Source organism: Microtus oregoni, unplaced genomic scaffold, assembly GCF_018167655.1.
Source record: "Microtus oregoni isolate MIOR12 unplaced genomic scaffold, Mior012 000031F_ref0000149, whole genome shotgun sequence".
Lineage (NCBI taxonomy): Eukaryota > Metazoa > Chordata > Mammalia > Rodentia > Cricetidae > Microtus > Microtus oregoni.
Genome location: NW_024543090.1, coordinates 15,477,022 through 15,494,545, shown reverse-complemented (window position 1 = coordinate 15,494,545; position 17,524 = coordinate 15,477,022). Strand labels below are relative to the sequence as shown.

Here is a 17,524-nt window from a genome sequence, read left to right as displayed (position 1 = left end):
GCTTGGGGATCAGATTTTTTTTTTTTTAATTTCATTTTGCATTTCAACCACAGTTCTTCCTCCCAACCCCCTGAGTCCCCACCAGCCCACCTCCCATCCACTCTTCCCAGCAGGGAAGGGCTCACATGGGGAGTCAACAAAGTCTGGCACATTAAGTTGGAACAGGACCAAGCCTCTCCCCACTGCATTAAGGCTGAGCATGGCATCCCATCTTAGGGAATGGGCTCCATCAAGCTAGCTCATGCACCAGCAATAGTTCCTGGTCCTACTTCCAGGGGCCCCTCAGATAGTCCAGGTTTCACCATTGTCTTCCACATATGGAGAATCTAATCTGGTCCCATGGAGGCTCCACAGCTGTCTAGATTCAAGATTTTCTACAAACTTAGTTCAGCTGTCTTTGTAGATTTTTCCATCATGATCTGGAACTCCCTTGATCATATATTCCTTCCTCCCTCTCTTTGACTGGATTCCCAGAACTCAGCCTGGTGCTTGGCTGTGGACCTCTACATCTGGTTCCATTAGTTATTGGATGAAGGCTCTATGATGATAGTTGGGATATTCACCAATTTGATTACAAGGGAAGACCAGTTTAGACACCCTCTCCACTATTGTTAGTAGCCTTAGCTGGGGTCATCCTTGTGGATTTTTGGGAACTTCCCTAGCGCCAGGTTTCTCCCTAGCCCCATCCTGGCTCTCTCTATCAAGGTATCTCTTTCATTGATGCCCAATTCCATTCCTCAGCCCCTCAACCATCCTGTTCCCTCATATTCTTATCCCCCTCCCCCTCCCCTTTACCACCTTCTCTTGCCCCCAGTTTACCTAGGAGATCTCATCTAATTCCCCTTCCCAGGGTGATCCACATGTCCCTCTTAGGGTCCTCCTTGTTACCTGACTTCTCTGGAGCTGTGGATTGTAGTCTGTTTATCCTTTGCTTTACATCTAATATCCATATCTAGTATGAGTGAGTACATACCATGGTTTTCTTTCTGAGTCTGAGTTACCTCATTCAGGATGGTTTTTTTCTAGCTCCATCCATTTGTCTGCAAATTTCATGATGTCATTGTTTTTTACAGTTGGGTAATACTCCATTGTGTAAATGTATCACATTTTCTTTATCTATTCTTCAGTTGAGGGGCATCTAGCTTGTTTCCAGGTTCTAGCTATTACAAATAATGCTGCTATTAACATTGTTAAGGACGTGTGCCGTGGCATGATTGAGTATACTTTGAGTATAAGTCCAAGAGTGATATCTTTGGGTCTTGAGGTAGATTGATTCCCAATTTTCTGAGAAACTGCCATACTGATCTCCATAGTGTCGGTACAGTTTACACTCCTACCAGCAGTGGAAAGTGTTCTCCTGACTCCACATCCTCTTCAACATAAGCTGTCCTCAGTATTTTTGATATTAGTCATTCTGACAGGTATAAAATGATATCTTAGAGTCATTTTGATTTACATTTCCCTGATGATTAAGAATGTAGAGCAGTTCCTTAAATGTCTTTTGGCCATTTGAGAGTCTTCTGATGAGATTATCTGTTTAGCTCTGAAAATATTAAAGTCAACAAAGTTATAACACATAATGTCCACGAAATCTGGGACACCATGAGAAGACCAAACCTAAGAATAATAGGGATAGAAGGAGGAGAAGAATAACAGCTTAAAGGCACATAAAATATATTCAACAAAATATAGAAGAAAACCTTCTCAACCTAAAGAAGGAAATGCCTATGAAGATACAAGAAGCTTACAGAACACCAAATAGACTGGACTCCAAATAAGTTCCATTGCCACATAATAATCAAAACACAAAATTTAAAAGGGAAAGAATATTAAGAGCTGCAAAGGAAAAAGGCCAAGTAACATAAAGGCAGACCTGTCTTCTCAATGGAGACCCTGAAAGCCATAAAAACATAAAACCAGAAGTCATATTATGTAAGTAAAATTCAGGGGCCTAGTGGCACATGTTAGCTCCTAGCTCTTTGGAGACAGAAGCAGCAGATCCCTGTGAGGTCCCAGCCAGGACCAAATAGTGAGTTTCAGGCCAACAAGAGCTCCATAGTGAGACCCTGTCTTGAAACAAACAAACAACTGCAAACAAAAACACAATATAGATAGTTGCAAAAGAAAGAGAGATAAATAAAAATAAACGCCATTTAAATTCTTAACCAAGAGTTTCGAAATACAGGTCTCTAAATATCTGTAAAATAGCAGCTTTCTGAATCCTCATAGGAAGACAAAGCCTTCGGGACCATACATATATATAGCTTAGTTTTGTCTGTGAGCGTTGATTGTTTTCAGATTGCCATTTTGAAAAAGCCCAACAGCTGAACTGAAATATACAAAGGAGATACAAATGGTATAATCCCAAAGGGCAGACGCTGCTCCCTCATCTGCATTCTTTGGTTTCAGCTGTTAGCTAGAGATGATTTAGATTTTAATGGCAGGAGCAAGCAATGCGTTTAAGGCACATTCCAGGCATTGCACATCTCCCTTTGAAGAACAAGTGGGCATTCTCCAAGTCACCAGGCTAGGAGGCTGCCTGTCTCTTCTCAGCCCAGCAGCTGTGCGTAGATCCAAAAGGCAAGGCCAAATGGCGTTTATGTCACCCCTAGTTTCCTTCTACGGAAGTTGTAAGACGGATCTTTACAATTCTCCCAGAACTGTCATTTGATTTTGTTCTTTTTAATCTTTCTCATCCGCTGCAATAAGCAAATATTTCTATAATGGGAGGAAGGTTAATCTAGACCAGCAGCTTTATACTTACCATATCGAGAGGAGAACCAACCGTGTATGAAAATGCCACAACGAAACCCATTATTTTGTGTATTGAATGTTAAAAGAGGAAAAGAAAAGATACTGTGGTATGTGGGCAGTGGGTCTTTTCACTAGGTGCCATCTGCTCGGTGGTGACGGAAGAAGCTTGTATGCATTTATGATTTGTATCTGACTAGCGACGACTTGTGAAATGAGCAGCCTAGTTCCAGTTTCAAGTATTTCCATCACCGTATTCATTAAGTCATTCTTTTCTAGCCCATCTATTTCTGCTTTTTTTTTTTTTTTTTTTTTTTTTTTTTTTTTTTTTTTTTTGCCCCACGGAAAGATCTATAGTAACTTCCAAAGATAGATGAGAATACAGTGAAGTAAAACGTGGAAGAGAAAGAAAGCAGAACACCAGGGATGGCTGCGTGCAATAGACCACAGCCATCCTGGTTTGTGTTAACGCATGAACTACACCTGTTGTTTCAGGAGCCATAAACTCAATGCGAGCTCCGTTGCTTGCTAAATGGTATGATTCTTGGGATTAGAGCTGGACAGGAAATTCCCCCTAAAGGTTTGTAGAGAGGTAACACTTGAAAAGCCAAAACTCCAAAAATAGACTTCACTGCTAATATGTGGAGCAAGCCAGATCTGAGCTAAGAAGGACACCTTCCCAGAAGGAACCTCCAAGGGTGAGCACTTGAGGCTTGAAGGACACACTCGTTTTATGGAATTAGAAAGGCTATGCTGAAGTCCTTTCTGATTTCCCTGCTTTCTACCACGGCATAGGCCAATGAAAACGTATCCTTAGATAATTAAGCCCACATGACTCCAAAGGGCATCTCCATCAATGCCCCACCTGCCCTTCCTCCTGGTCTTGTCTGAATCTTTTTATTCATGGTTCACTTTTTATTGCAATGGCTCACTGCAATCGGTCTGATCACGTCAGAAAGCAAGGACTCCTGGAATCTCGGAATCTGTCAAGACCAGAATCGATTTAGGGTCACAATGCCGTCCCAGCTAGGTTAATCTCTTTGGTGGCTGCATAAAACACAAGCAGTAAGCCCTGAAGATTAGCCAGGCCTGGGCACCAGGACGTGTGGGTGGCTGCACCTCTCCCAGGCACAGCACTTTCTTTTTTTAATGAAAATTGAAACTGAGCCCCTGCCAGAGGGCATGAGGATGAACAAGTGTGTAAGGAGATAAAAATGTCTAGGAAGGCTGGCCCCCTTACCCTGCTGTGGTCGGGAGAAGGCCTCTGCCAGGCTTCTCAAAGGCACGTGGAATGCGGGAGGGACTGGAGGGGTAGGGCAGCTTGTGGGGAGGAATTAAGTGTGGCTTGGTCTGTTTCTGTCTTCTCCCCAAATACTGCAAACACCTCCAAATAGAGGAACAGCTGAGATAAGTGACTGCAAATCCCCCGTGCAGGGGAGGAGGCTGGGCTGTTCCCTTTCAGAGCCCAGCAGATGGTGGATGGCACAGGTTTCCCCCAGGCAAGGACACAGGGAACTGTCCCACCTTCTGTCCCTTTAGCCTGCACTGCACGTCCCCCTCACCCCCTCATGGCCTATTGTGCCGGGAAGGACCTTGCTGGCCCTCCACAGCCCTGGGGACCCGCCTGGCTTTGTTATTCCACTGGGACACTCAAGGTCAGCCAAGCAGGACTCTGGCTGCCAACAGCGACAGTTTGGGCTACATCCAGCAAAACTCTGTGGGATGGGGAAGCACAGCCAGGCACCGAGGAGAGGAGAAGCTCACCTGAGCAGTAAGGGGAGGTCCCACTAAATACAGATTCCTTTTTCTTCCAGGGTGGAATCCCAGAATTCAAGCTTGTATTAGGCAGCCCAGTGGCAGGCACTCCTAACATCCCCCTGTGAAAAGCAGCAACCAAGGAGAACAGAAGGCATGAAAAGCTGGTTTGAAACCAGGCTCACTTGGCGTCTCACTGTAGTTCTCTACTATTTGCTTGTCTTTGTGACTTCAGGTGACAGTCCCTGATTCTGAGGACTAGGACTCTCTCCAACTTCGGGATGTAGTCATTCCTAAATTTGAAAATCATCTTAGTTACAATAAAGCATGAATAAGTAAAATTAGAAGTCTGGCAGCATGCTAATACGGGTGTACTTAACAGTACTGAACTATGGCACTCACTTGTCTCAGTTTCCAAATGAAATAAATCACTGAAAATTTGTGTTAAATGAAAAACTGAAGATTCTTATCAACTTAATTAACTTCCACTTTAAAATATGTAAAATAGAGTTTAGTGTTTCTAAAATGTGGAAATAAGCAGTGATACAATAGTAAATATTTAACGCTATAAATCTTTAAGGACAAAACCATGGGAAATAAAAGAAAAAAGGCAAATAGGATTAAAAGCTAAAAATGCATCTGTACAGCAAATGAAGCAATTCTCAGTAAAAAAGACAGCCTATAGAACGGGGGAGATACTTGCAAACTCTGTCTGCCAAAGGATTAACATTCATATGAGGAACTAGAAGAACTCAACAGCCAAGTTAAATAAAGCAAAAAACTTTCAGTAAATTCAAATAGATATTTCTCAGAAGAAAACATACATAAATGGCTAATGGCCAGCAGGCATATGGATAACTAGGGAAACAGCATCACAAATTAGGGAAATGCAAATCAAAACCACTGTGAGCGATCCATTCACCCCATTTGGAATGAGTTATTATCAAAAAGCCAAAAGATATTTAGGAAAAGGACTCCGGCCCACTGTTGGACGGAATGTAAGTTAGTGCAGCCATGAAGGGAAACCGTTTTGGGTGCCTCAAAAACGTTCAATTACAGCTATCATATGATGTGGCACCCTTCCCCAGGGGATCTATTTCCAATGACAATAATGTCTGTATGTTCAAGAGATGTTTGCACAACAGTGTTTTATGGCAATAATACTCACCAGAGCTGAGAAATGTAAACAATCAGTGTCTAGCAACTGGTGAATAAAGTGTGGTGTGTGTGTGTGCAAGAGTGTTTCTACATATATGTGTGTGTGTGTGTGTGTGTGTGTGTGTGTGTGTGTGTAAAAGGAAATTTTGTCATTCACAACAGCATGGACGGAATTAGAACTAGATCATTATGTTAAGTGAAATAAGACAAGCCCCACATGCTCTAACTCATTCGGAATCTGCAAAGGATGATGTCATAGATGATGATAGTAAGTGGTAGTTACTAGAGGCTGGAGAGGGTACAGTCTGGGGAGGGGTGGGAAAGATTCACTAACGTGTACTAGGACAGCATTAAGTTTTTGTGTGTTGCTGCACAGTAGGGTAACTATAGACAATGCATAGTATATTTCAGAAAGTTGGAAGAAAAGATCTTGAATATTTTCACCATAAAAACTTCAAGAAAAAATATTCCTTTTTGTATAAGGTTCATGAAATTTTATATAATGTATATGAAAATACATTTTGCTTCAAATGATAAAGGACTAACGGAGGCCTGGTGAGAATTCTCAGCAGATAAAGTATCCACTGTGCAAGACCTGAGGTCAACCCCAGAATCTATGTGAAGGTGGAAACGGAGAACCAGCTCCACAGAGTGGAGTTTCAAGACAGGTAGGGATGTTACACAGAGAAACCCTGTCTCAAAAAGCAAAAAGAATATCTTGAAGATGAGTATTGTCTCCCAAAACTGTCCCTCACTGAATTTACTCATACTTCACTAGAACTCAGTGCGAGTAGGTGGCCCTAACAGTATTGCGAAGTATCAGATGAAATCACAGTACCCAGTTCCGGAGAACTTCAGCACATACAAAGCGACCATAGAGCTCTCCCATCAGCCACTGTCAAGCAGGGACTCTCTCAGTCAAGTTCAGGAACTTCAGATCCATTCTACTTAGAAACAGCTAAGTCGGGGGTGACTGGTGGACCGTGCCTGGAATCCCAGCACTTGGGTGGAGAAGTTGGAAAGTCAGGCGTTCAAGGTCATCATCTGCTACCCAGCTTTTTGGGATCCATCTGATCTACGTGAAACTGTCATTTCAAAAAGGCTATCTCTGAAACTCCTTTTAGATGCCCCCTGCCCCTGTCTCTAATGGCAGAATGAGACCACCTCTTCCTCCCAACATATACCATTAAGTGTCTCTGACTTCCACAATGACCACTGAGGAGGAGTCCTGCTGTGTATTATTCATCACTAAATTTTCTCTCATAATAAATGGAACATTGCTGAATTGAGGAATGAATGGCAGTGACCCAATTTTTCAAAAACAGAAAGCTACTGCCGTCTCTAAAAGTATCATTATTGAATGGTAATGGCTCAAGTTAATTTGTCTCATATTTGACTTAAACTGCTTGTCTCTTACTGGGACACTCCTCAATAACCCCTGTTAGAACTGAGTTATTGTGCTTCTTTTTTGAGGGGTTGGGAATGGGGTCTCAATGAGTTAGTTAGCCTGCCCAAGACCAAATGTACAGTATGTAGTGATGGGGGCAGGATTTGAAGCCCATCAATCACTCTGCTTCTTCCGTTCTCTGACCTCTGCATCATGTCAATGGACATTCTCATTGTAAACCGTTGATGGCACAGCGGGGCTTGATCTCAGGCAGGCGGCTCTCTCCCCTGTCTCCATGGCCCGGCTGCCCCGCCGCCGTTTCATCCCCAGATCATCCCAAACATGGTTGGGAAGCTCTGAGGGGAGGACCCAGCATTCCCCGGCCACAGTAGTATCTAATCAGCAGCCCTCCTCAGCATATCAATCCAAGCCCACTCTAGACAGAGATGCCGGTGCCCAGCTTTCTATTTTTAACTGGTGTGAACTGAAGGAAAGGCACAAGCATTAAAAGTCCAGGCACTAGTCAAGAACCAAGTAGACAGGGCACTCCAGGGCAAGCTAGTGACCTGTGTCCTTCTACCTCCTACACCGCCCCGCCTCCTCACTTCAGGCTACCTTTCTTTTTCTTTCTGAAAAAGGCACAGGCCCTTCCAAGTCTGTTCCCCACGAAGGAGATGACACTCGCTTGTAGCAATGCTTTGCACATTTTACTGTAAATGCTAACCATGGGCTGTACCGTGAACCTGGCTTGGTGGGGCCTGGAATGCTTCATTTCTAGCTCATCCGAGTTTGAAGGTGCTCTTTGCCCACAGCCATTTGAGTAGGAGAACTGGCAAATTCTCCTACCCTAAGTGGCTATGATCTTCCCCACAAAAGTGTTTGCTTTTCAAAACCTGTTTACTGGGGATGGAGAACTTCATCCCCCATTTAAAGGTGCCCATCTATCTGCTAGCAAGTGTTGCCACTGATTTTTGGTATCGGTGCCTCCGTTTACTTTGAAAGCAGAGGACCCCTTTCTTGCCTAAATGCTAAGTTTGAGTTTGAACAAAACCCTTACAGAGTGGACGAGGGCTATTTGTCCTCAGGGCTGGACTCGGACAGACCCTCAGGCAATCCTTCTCAGCCTTTCCCTGCCAGCTCAGGCCCATGACTGGGGTGGACCCAAGATTGGTAAATTCTAGCTTTCCCACCTAGGTGAACTTAGCCCCAGCTCAGGCTAACCAAGACCAGAAGGCACCCTGCCCAGGTGCTTCTTTTGCATCCAGGTACTCAGATGTGCTACCAAGGTGCTCTCTGTGCCAAGAGACTGCCCGGGACTCTGCTCCTCTGTCTCTCAGTACTGGAAGATGAGAAGCTGCTGTCTCTTCCCTGAAGCCCCAGTCCAGCTGTCAGGACCCTTCTCCAAGGACAGCGTGCCAAGTCTTCCGGCTTGCTTGTGTGTGACTTATGGTCTCTTAGTCTGGCTTGGCTGGCTACACAGCAACCAGGGAGTTCCCCCACCCCAGCAAGGAGGAAGGGGCTCGTTGGAGTCACTTAGTCTTCCCCTGCCCCCAACCCCTTGCCGTCCAGCCCCTCCCTAGCTCCCTATTTGGCCATTGCTATGACTGCCCCCTCCCCTTCCTTACATGGTCTGGGAGCCCCCCGGCTGATCCTCTTCCCTGTCCTTGGCTCCAAGAATGGCCTCGGCGGTCCTAGATGGTGCTAAAGCAACCAAATAAGGCAAGGTGGCAGAACAGGGGCCCCCCACCCCTGCCCCCGGCTGCTCCAACTGACCCCGTCCATCAGCGTGCTATAAAGCCGCCGCTCCAGGCAACAGACACCCAGTGCCTGCCGCCAGCGCCAGCCCAGCAGAAACCAGCCCGCCCCTAGCACGGTGAGTCCTAGCCTTGCTCCACCCCTGCTTCCTGCGGGACTGTCCTTTTGTGCTCTTGTGGATCCCACGCTGTTTTTCTTTTTGAAGCAAACTTTCTGGTGTCGTTTTGGCTTGTTTTGTTTGGGATCTCCTCAAACTCCATTCCACCACCGGAGCTTTTGTGGGTCACTGATCTCTAGAACTTTTCCCCCCTTCCTGGGGTGAGGTTAGGGAGGGAGAATAAGCTTTCTATTGAGGAGATGGTGAAAGCTGAAAGGGCTCGAATCAGCCCTTGGGCCATTAAAACACCGGGGTGATTAGGACTGTAACTCCTTGCAGCTGGGGTGGAGGATGAGCCTCTCCGCCAGAGAGCTTGGGTGGGTTCTTCAGCCTTCTCTCAGCCACACTGACAGTCTCCTGGCTTCTTCCAACCATTTTTTTGTTTGTTTGTTTATGTCTTGAGCATACGGGAGACTACGGTTGCCTCCCCACTCTACAGTCCAATAACCCTACTGTGCCCTGTCACTTTCTCCTCTGAAGGAGAAGGCCGGCTCTTCAGGCACTGAGTGTGGGCCCCTCTCCTGTCCTTAACCCACAGATTACACAGAAGCCCTGCCAGGATGTGCGACGACGAGGAGACCACCGCTTTGGTGTGCGACAACGGCTCAGGGCTGGTGAAAGCCGGCTTTGCGGGAGATGATGCCCCCAGGGCTGTGTTCCCTTCCATCGTGGGTCGCCCACGCCACCAGGTAACACTCTGCCCCTTCTAGCCTGGTCCCGGCCACACTCTGGACCCTTTTGGTCAGTTCCCTCATCCAGCAACAAATCCAAACCACTTCAAGCAACCCTTGCCAACCTCCAAATACCAAGAAGTCCACGGCAGTGGCACACCTGTTGATGGGTCCAGCTGTCTTCTATGAAAGGCCATCAGCTTGTCATTCCAGGCCTGTGGATTTCCAACTGCTGTGTCTTCTCTGTCTCTCAAACCGTGGATTTCTTCTGTGCCCCCCTCCTCCCACCCTTTATGCATTCAGTTTAGTTCAGATAGTACAGCCAACTACCTCAATGTAACTACTCAGAACTAAGCGGTACCCGATCTCCGTTCTTCTCTCTTCGCAGCCAGTTTACAGAGCTCTCCGGAGCTGTCATGGACTTTCCTGGGTGTTGCATTTTTAGAAGCCAGTTGTGACTGAAGCAGCAAGTGCCATGGTGATAGTGACATACCACCTTGTTTATTAAAAGAAATGTCATGCTCTCTGGGTTTGTCGCATGCCTGGCCAGACAAGCTGCCAGGGAGCAGAGCTGGAAGTCCTCAGGCTTGGACAGTGCAGGGCACTCCAGGCTGCTCTGAGTGGTTTGACTTTTCATCTGAGCGATAGCAGCCTGTCAGCCTATGTACACCGGATGGGTGTCGAAATCTTTTCTTAAGAGCACCAGAAGCTGTGATGACATCATTGGTTCAGTTATTCTAAAAGATAGCAGTCTATTTCCTAGGTGACATCAGTGATGAGTAATTTAATGAAGTCATTATGCTATTTCAAAACCAAGAGACTCTGCTTCTTCAATAAAACCCCTTTATTCTTTCCTCCACAGTTGCAATCCAGTTAACTGAGATACACTTCCTTGTGTGGAGATAAAGCATAACATTGATTCTAAATGATACATTGAAATTGGGATTATATCTTAACTCTTGGAGGTGGAGTCCCACACTATAGCCCAGGCTTGCCTGGTACTTGCTCTATAGCCCAAGCTGAGCTTAAAGTTGCAGCCCGTTTTAGCTTTTTGAGTACTCGGATTATAGGCATGAACCACTATGGCTAACTTTCTAATTCTACCGTTACCATTTCTAGTACTTTATAGCTATTTGTTGCATTGGGAGTTGGATATAAGTTAGTAAGGCCTGGACTATATTCCTGTCTTGGTGGGAACATGATGTCCTCATTTTTTTTTCTTTTTTTACAGGGTGTCATGGTAGGTATGGGGCAGAAGGACTCCTATGTAGGTGACGAAGCCCAGAGCAAGCGAGGTATCCTGACTCTGAAGTACCCCATTGAGCATGGCATCATCACCAACTGGGACGACATGGAGAAGATCTGGCACCATACCTTCTACAATGAGCTCCGTGTGGCCCCTGAGGAGCACCCGACCCTGCTCACTGAAGCCCCACTGAACCCCAAGGCCAACCGTGAGAAGATGACCCAGATCATGTTTGAGACCTTCAATGTCCCTGCCATGTACGTGGCCATCCAGGCGGTGCTGTCCCTTTATGCTTCTGGAAGAACCACAGGTTTGTTTGGGTTAGGGAACAGTAAACACTTAAGCATATTCTCAACTCACTGACTTTGCTATGAATCCAAATCTTCACCTGACAAAGGAAGGCTCCCCTCCCTGGCCCTCTCTAGCAAGGTGTCTGTGCCAAGAGGAAGAGGTAACAATAATTCCAAGGTTGGTTTCAGACAATATTTATTGTAAGATCTAATAGCCTATGGAGTTAGTTCTTTCCCTTATTCACAGCCCCTGGGCAGACATAGTCAAGGGCACATTCCCCTCTGGGATCTGAATTAAACAGAGAGACACATTTTAAGTTAGATTGGCCCCAAGAAAAACGTGCCTGGATGCTTACATAACATGCTAATGCCTGATAAGAGGGATGGCCATTTGAAAGTGTCCTCAGGAAATTGTTCTACTATGATATTTAGTATGACAAGCTGTGCTGCCTTCAGAGTTAGCATCCATCCACTATGGTCCTTTTTATTCTTCACATTAAGGAATCTGCTTTTGTCCAGAGCAATGCTTAGACTTGTTTCTTGTATCCAAACAGAAGCAGGTTTTACTGTGGCTAAAGCTTCATTCTCCTCTGTCTTTTCTAACAGGCATTGTTCTAGACTCTGGTGATGGCGTAACTCACAACGTCCCCATCTATGAGGGCTATGCCTTACCTCATGCCATCATGCGTCTGGATCTGGCTGGTCGGGATCTCACCGACTATCTCATGAAGATCCTCACTGAGCGCGGGTACTCCTTTGTCACTACTGGTGAGTGAGAGTGTGTGTGTATGTGTGTGTGTGTGTGCGCGCATGCGCATGTGTGTCTTATCTGACACAACGTATACCTGTTGGTTTTGCTTCCTTGGTGGATCCATCTTCTTCCCCACAATCGATTCTTTCTTCCAAGATTGACTATGAAACTCTTTATCTCTGCAGCTGAACGTGAAATTGTCCGTGACATTAAGGAAAAGCTGTGTTACGTCGCCCTGGACTTTGAGAATGAGATGGCTACAGCGGCCTCTTCCTCCTCTCTGGAGAAGAGCTATGAACTGCCTGATGGCCAAGTCATCACCATTGGCAACGAGCGTTTCCGCTGCCCAGAGACACTCTTCCAGCCCTCTTTCATTGGTAAGGGAAAGGTTCTGGTGTTGAAATTCAGCTTCTCTAGAAATTCTGGAGTCTTCCAAAGTAATATCCATTTTAATTAGAACAACAGCAGGGTTCTTGAATCAGTCTGGCATCTCACCCAGCTCAGCCTTGCCTCCTGATATCTCAGTACAGAGAAAGACTGAGATAGCTGATCTAGTGAAAAACGGAGGATGTTACACCGAGTTTACCCCACAGCAGAGAATGAGACTGAGCAGCCACTGAATAGCGCATGCCCAATTACTCAAGACGGCCAATTAATTCCAGCAAGTCCCATTATCAACAGGCTAGACTTTAAGTTATTCACCGTTAAATGAAACCACAACTCTATTCATTATGGTAACTGGATACTTGATGTCACCAAATATCTTTCCTACATACATATTTCCAGAAGAAGCTGGAATCTGATGTTAGTCCGTAAGTTAAAAGTATAAGCCAGGTGTGGTAGCTCATACCTGCAATCCCAGTGCTGAGAAACTGAGGCAGCAGCAGGATTGCCTTGAGTTCAAGGCTAGCCTGGGCTACAGAGATTCATCTCAAAACCAAAGAAAATAGGTTCATTTTCACTTAAACGCATGGGATCGTTTTTGCCACAGATCTCTACACGTCTGATGGCTGCAGCGTGTGTTCACTCCAAACAGGCACTGAACACAGTTGTCTATCTCTTGGCATTCTGTACTGAATTATCTATTAGCACATTTTAGAGACCTCTCTCCCCACCTGTTCCCCGCAGTGTGCTGTGGGGGGAACATATGCTTTAGATATGAATGGTGGCAGCTCACCAACGCAGAGGCATGCTGCCCTTCCCCTTCCCACCTAGCCTGGATTTGTTGTGAATACTTTAGAAAGAACTTGTTCCTAGGTATGGAGTCTGCTGGCATTCATGAAACCACTTACAATAGCATCATGAAGTGTGACATCGATATTCGCAAGGACCTGTATGCCAACAACGTCCTGTCTGGAGGCACCACCATGTACCCTGGTATTGCTGATCGTATGCAAAAGGAGATCACTGCGCTGGCTCCCAGCACCATGAAGATTAAGGTAGAAAGCGTTTGTGAGTGGGAGGGCAAAGGCAGGTCGTGATATTCTCACCCAAGCTTCCCACCCTCCTTCTCTGGTATCTTAGCTTCCTATCTTTTACGAAGGTTTCTATTTAGCGCTAACACTATTCCTGACTTTTTATTTCTAGCACTTTGCCCAAGATATGAACCTTTAAGACTGCTTCTAAATAGCAAATCTAAGTAAATATTTGAAACACAGGGTGGGGGAGGGGATAACTAAACTTACCTACAGATTTCAAAGGCCCCAGGTTTGAGCTATCCTTCATGCATTTAGATTTTTGCCATATTATTCTCTAGTGCACAGGAGTAGAGAACTGATGAAATACAGGAAAGTTTGCTAGACCTGATGGCTACATTGCTTTATGGTATAACATTTCCTCCATAAATTGTTTATTGTCAGTTAGTTAACCTGTGATGCTTTTTCTGGGAAGACCCCAAACCCATTGCCTGCTCCATTGTTGGGAACTTCAGAACACACTGATGGTTTTGTTTTCTTTCTGCAGATTATTGCTCCCCCTGAGCGTAAATACTCTGTCTGGATCGGGGGCTCCATCCTGGCCTCTCTGTCCACCTTCCAACAAATGTGGATCAGCAAGCAAGAGTATGACGAGGCAGGTCCATCCATTGTCCATCGCAAGTGCTTCTAAGGTGCCCCCTCTTAGTCTGCCTTCCATTCAGGATGATGGTGTTGTGCTTCTTGGAATCCTCTGAGCCCCCCGCCCCCATCTCTCATCAGTCATTGTACAGTTTGTTTACACACGTGCAGTTTGTTTGTGCTTCAAATATTTATTGCTTTATAAATAAATCAGACCAGGACTTGCAACCTACAGAAGACTGTCTTTTTTTCTTGTGGGAGAAGTACCGGGATGGGAAAGGTGTCTGGGACCCTAGACGAGGGATGGGGGAGGCATTTGTTCAGGTACCTTGACCATCATCGTATTAGAGCAACACAAAGTTTGCCCAACAAATTCATGTGACATTGAACTAGGAGACATAGCACTATATTTTGATTTCGTGTTTTGGAATAGAATCATGAATATATTTTGAATCTGAGAAGCCAAGATTAGTTCTGTGGTTTAGTTGTTCAGTTTAGTTCCGTAGATGTAAGTAAAGAAGATGAACAACACAGTTATCTACAATTAGTTACTGTATTTGGTATTGAAAATTGTTTTAGCACATTTTGCACATTTTATAACCTTATAGAAAATACACACATTGGTTAAAAAAAAAGAGGGTCAAAGTTTACTTTAAATTATCCTTTTCTCTTGTTTTGTTGTATTCCTCAGTTGTCTGGGTTTCTTGTTTGTTTGTTAGTTTTATTTATTTTGTTTTGTGTGTATGAGGGTTTTGCCTGCCTGTATATCTGTGTACCATGAACATTCTTGGAGCCCTCAGAGGTATGAGGAGGGCATAAAATCATCAAATCTGCTGGAACTGGAAATACCGATGGTTGTGAGCCACGATGTGGGTTCTGGGAATCAAACCAGGGTCCTCTATAGAGGATAGTAAGGATATTAACTGTTGAGACAGCTCTCCAGCCTCCAGATGTCTTTTTGAAGGCTATGTAAGAAACGAGAAAGTCTACTTAGCAGGTGGTGCTTTGTCTTGTTGCATATACCCACTATCCCTTAGTTTCTTGAACCTGCGTATATGAAGGTTGTAAAAAAAGATTGGATCAGTAAAGAGCTTATGAATGCACAATGACCAAATGAATTCCAAGTAAGATATCAAATGAATCCAAGGTGTATGTAACAGCCATTGCCAGTGTTGTATCACATGACTTCATTGCAACATTGGTTTTGAGTACACATTGTACATATTTCACATTGTGCCTTATATCACAGAACACCAACAAACACTGCCTGAAACAGCTCAGATTTAAGACTATTGTACACTATGAATGTACTGTTTTCATTGTATATACAAAGTTTCCTATTCTTGTCTAAACATAGCAGTTTAATTACTGACTATAGACTTTAATATTTTTCTACTGTCCTGAGCACATAAGTATCAAGTCACCATATCGTTGGACTGTATTATGTAAACATGTTTGATTTTTAAAGTTGCAGTCTGAGTTGCTGACAAGTTTTATTTTTGAAAATTATTAAAGCAAGGAATTTTGATCTGGGAATAAAACAGAACTTCCAGCAATTTCTGAAATGGTCCTCATTGTACGTCTGCCATTTTGTACTATTTATGAAAAATGGCATTGTCAAAACTGATTGTTGCAAAAATCAAAATATAGGTCACTTCTGGAAAACACTGAAGATAGCCTATGTCCTACAGTACCAAAAATTCAGCCAAGATTTAATTTTTCATATAAAAATAAATAAGCACAATCATCTTGTTAATATGTAAAATTACTTTCATCTTTAATAAGTGGTATATGATATATATACACATAAATATGTCAAAGAAATATCTTAAAATAAATTCCCCTATGTTTTATCTTTATGATTTGTATATCTATCTACTTTACATAGCTATAGGATCACACAAGTGAAAAGGGACCACAAGTAGAAATTTTAAGAAGACTTTCCCTAAACAAATTTAGGACACTGAGCATCAGCATCTTCAAAATAAGGAGAAAAAGCCAGATACTTCTGTTCACTTGGTGAAAGATTTACAGGACAGACTTTAAGCCAGGTCATTTCTCTGCAATCTTGGAGTATTGTTGGAGAAAGTAAAGTGAAGATGTGAGTCAGAGGCAAGGAGAAGTTAAGGAACCGTAAAGCATGCTGGGAAGAACACTGGGAACAGAGTCTACCAGGGTCTGTTTTTTTTTTTTTCTGTCCTTAGACTGGTCACATGCAAACCCCAGACATTCGTGACCTTGGACTTCAGCTGATGGACAGATGTCTGTTAAGAATTAGGATTAGGCAGAGATTGGAGACACAGTTGAGTGGTGAAAGGCTCTCTGGCTGCTCTTCCAGAAGACCTGGGTTCAACTCCCAGCACCCACACAGCAGCTCCTCACTGTCTGTAACTCCAGTTCCAGGGGATCTGGAACTTCCTCATAGACATACATGCAGGCAAAATATCAATGGACATAAACTTAAAAAATGAATAAATCTTTTAAAAAAAGGAATTAGAATTAGATAAGAAAAGCAGGGAGGAAGCCCCAGCAGGAGCAAATGGGAAAGAAGCTAAGGGACCAGACATAATGCTTCCTAATGAGAACTGAAGAATTTTAGGAAATCTAATTGTGAAAAGTAGGTTCCAACCTGATTGCAGAATCTCAAAGTCTCTTCATTTTCAAATTATCTTGTGCATGAACTGTTGGAGCTCACAGAGTGTTTGATGGGCTTAATTAAACCTCATATACTGAGAGAATCAAGATGCAGAAATTAAGCACCTGGACCAGTGTTACACAGCTCGCCTTAAGACTTAAGATGGAACTCAGATGTTTTGACACCTGATGTGATACTGCTCCTAAAAGCGTATTTTCTAACTTTGGTCATAGTTTATCATGGGTATTCCCATTCTGTCACTCTCTGCCCTGTAGGACGTCTGGGTTAAAAATCTAGAGCACTTCGGGCTCCTTAGACATCTTTAGGAGACTGCGCTGTGGTCACCATCCAAGGTCATCGCTTTATCTTTATGTGCATCAATTTTATGTCTCTTGATCCAGGTTCAGAAGGAGGGTCAGGAGACAGAAAGTTGAATCAGATCATATTATCTGTGCTTAAGGAGCTAGGGGTTCTATATTTAGCCAAGAAGAAGGTATTTTCTGCAATAATGCATGCACAGTAATCTGATTCAGTGGCCTTTTCTTTAGATAAGGCATAAATGTCATTTTAGATTTTCTCCCTTAGCACTATCTTGTAGCACAAATGGGTTGCTTTGAAAGCTGGGCATCACAAAGAAGACATATTTGGGCCATGCATATGCAGGCCCTCTCTGTCTCCTTCACCTCTCAGGTCGGGTGCGTACATATTATAAATTCCATATCTAAATATTGTATTGATAAGTTAATGCTACATAATTTACTAGGATCTGGTCTCTTGGTATTTCTATTTATAAGTAGACATAAGATGTACATTGTCTCTTGTTAAAAGTAGAAGCTTTAAGAACTAGTGTCTGACATTTGTATTTAAAATGGTAATCATATAGATTTACTTTACACTTTAATATTCTTATCTAT

The 17,524-nt window shown here is 43.9% G+C and overlaps 1 protein-coding gene across 1 annotated transcript; it reads left to right on the top strand.

Moving 5' to 3' along the window:
* Positions 1-8,775: 8,775 nt before the first annotated feature.
* On the top strand, positions 8,776-14,207 carry Actc1 (actin alpha cardiac muscle 1). The gene is made up of 7 exons (XM_041679012.1): positions 8,776-8,924; positions 9,502-9,652; positions 10,866-11,190; positions 11,777-11,938; positions 12,107-12,298; positions 13,179-13,360; positions 13,884-14,207. Exons 2-7 carry the CDS (start codon positions 9,524-9,526, stop codon positions 14,025-14,027), a joined length of 1,134 nt encoding a protein of 377 aa, XP_041534946.1. The 5' UTR covers positions 8,776-8,924; positions 9,502-9,523; the 3' UTR covers positions 14,028-14,207.
* Positions 14,208-17,524: the final 3,317 nt, after the last annotated feature.

Excerpts from the sequence above, each read along its gene's own strand:
- Actc1 (XM_041679012.1), top strand. The coding sequence starts at position 9,524 with ATGTGCGACGACGAGGAGACCACCGCTTTGGTGTGCGACAACGGCTCA. Across the intron at positions 11,191-11,776 it reads TGCTTCTGGAAGAACCACAG|GCATTGTTCTAGACTCTGGT; the intron begins GTTTGTTTGGGT and ends CTTTTCTAACAG. Across the intron at positions 12,299-13,178 it reads CTTCCAGCCCTCTTTCATTG|GTATGGAGTCTGCTGGCATT; the intron begins GTAAGGGAAAGG and ends ACTTGTTCCTAG.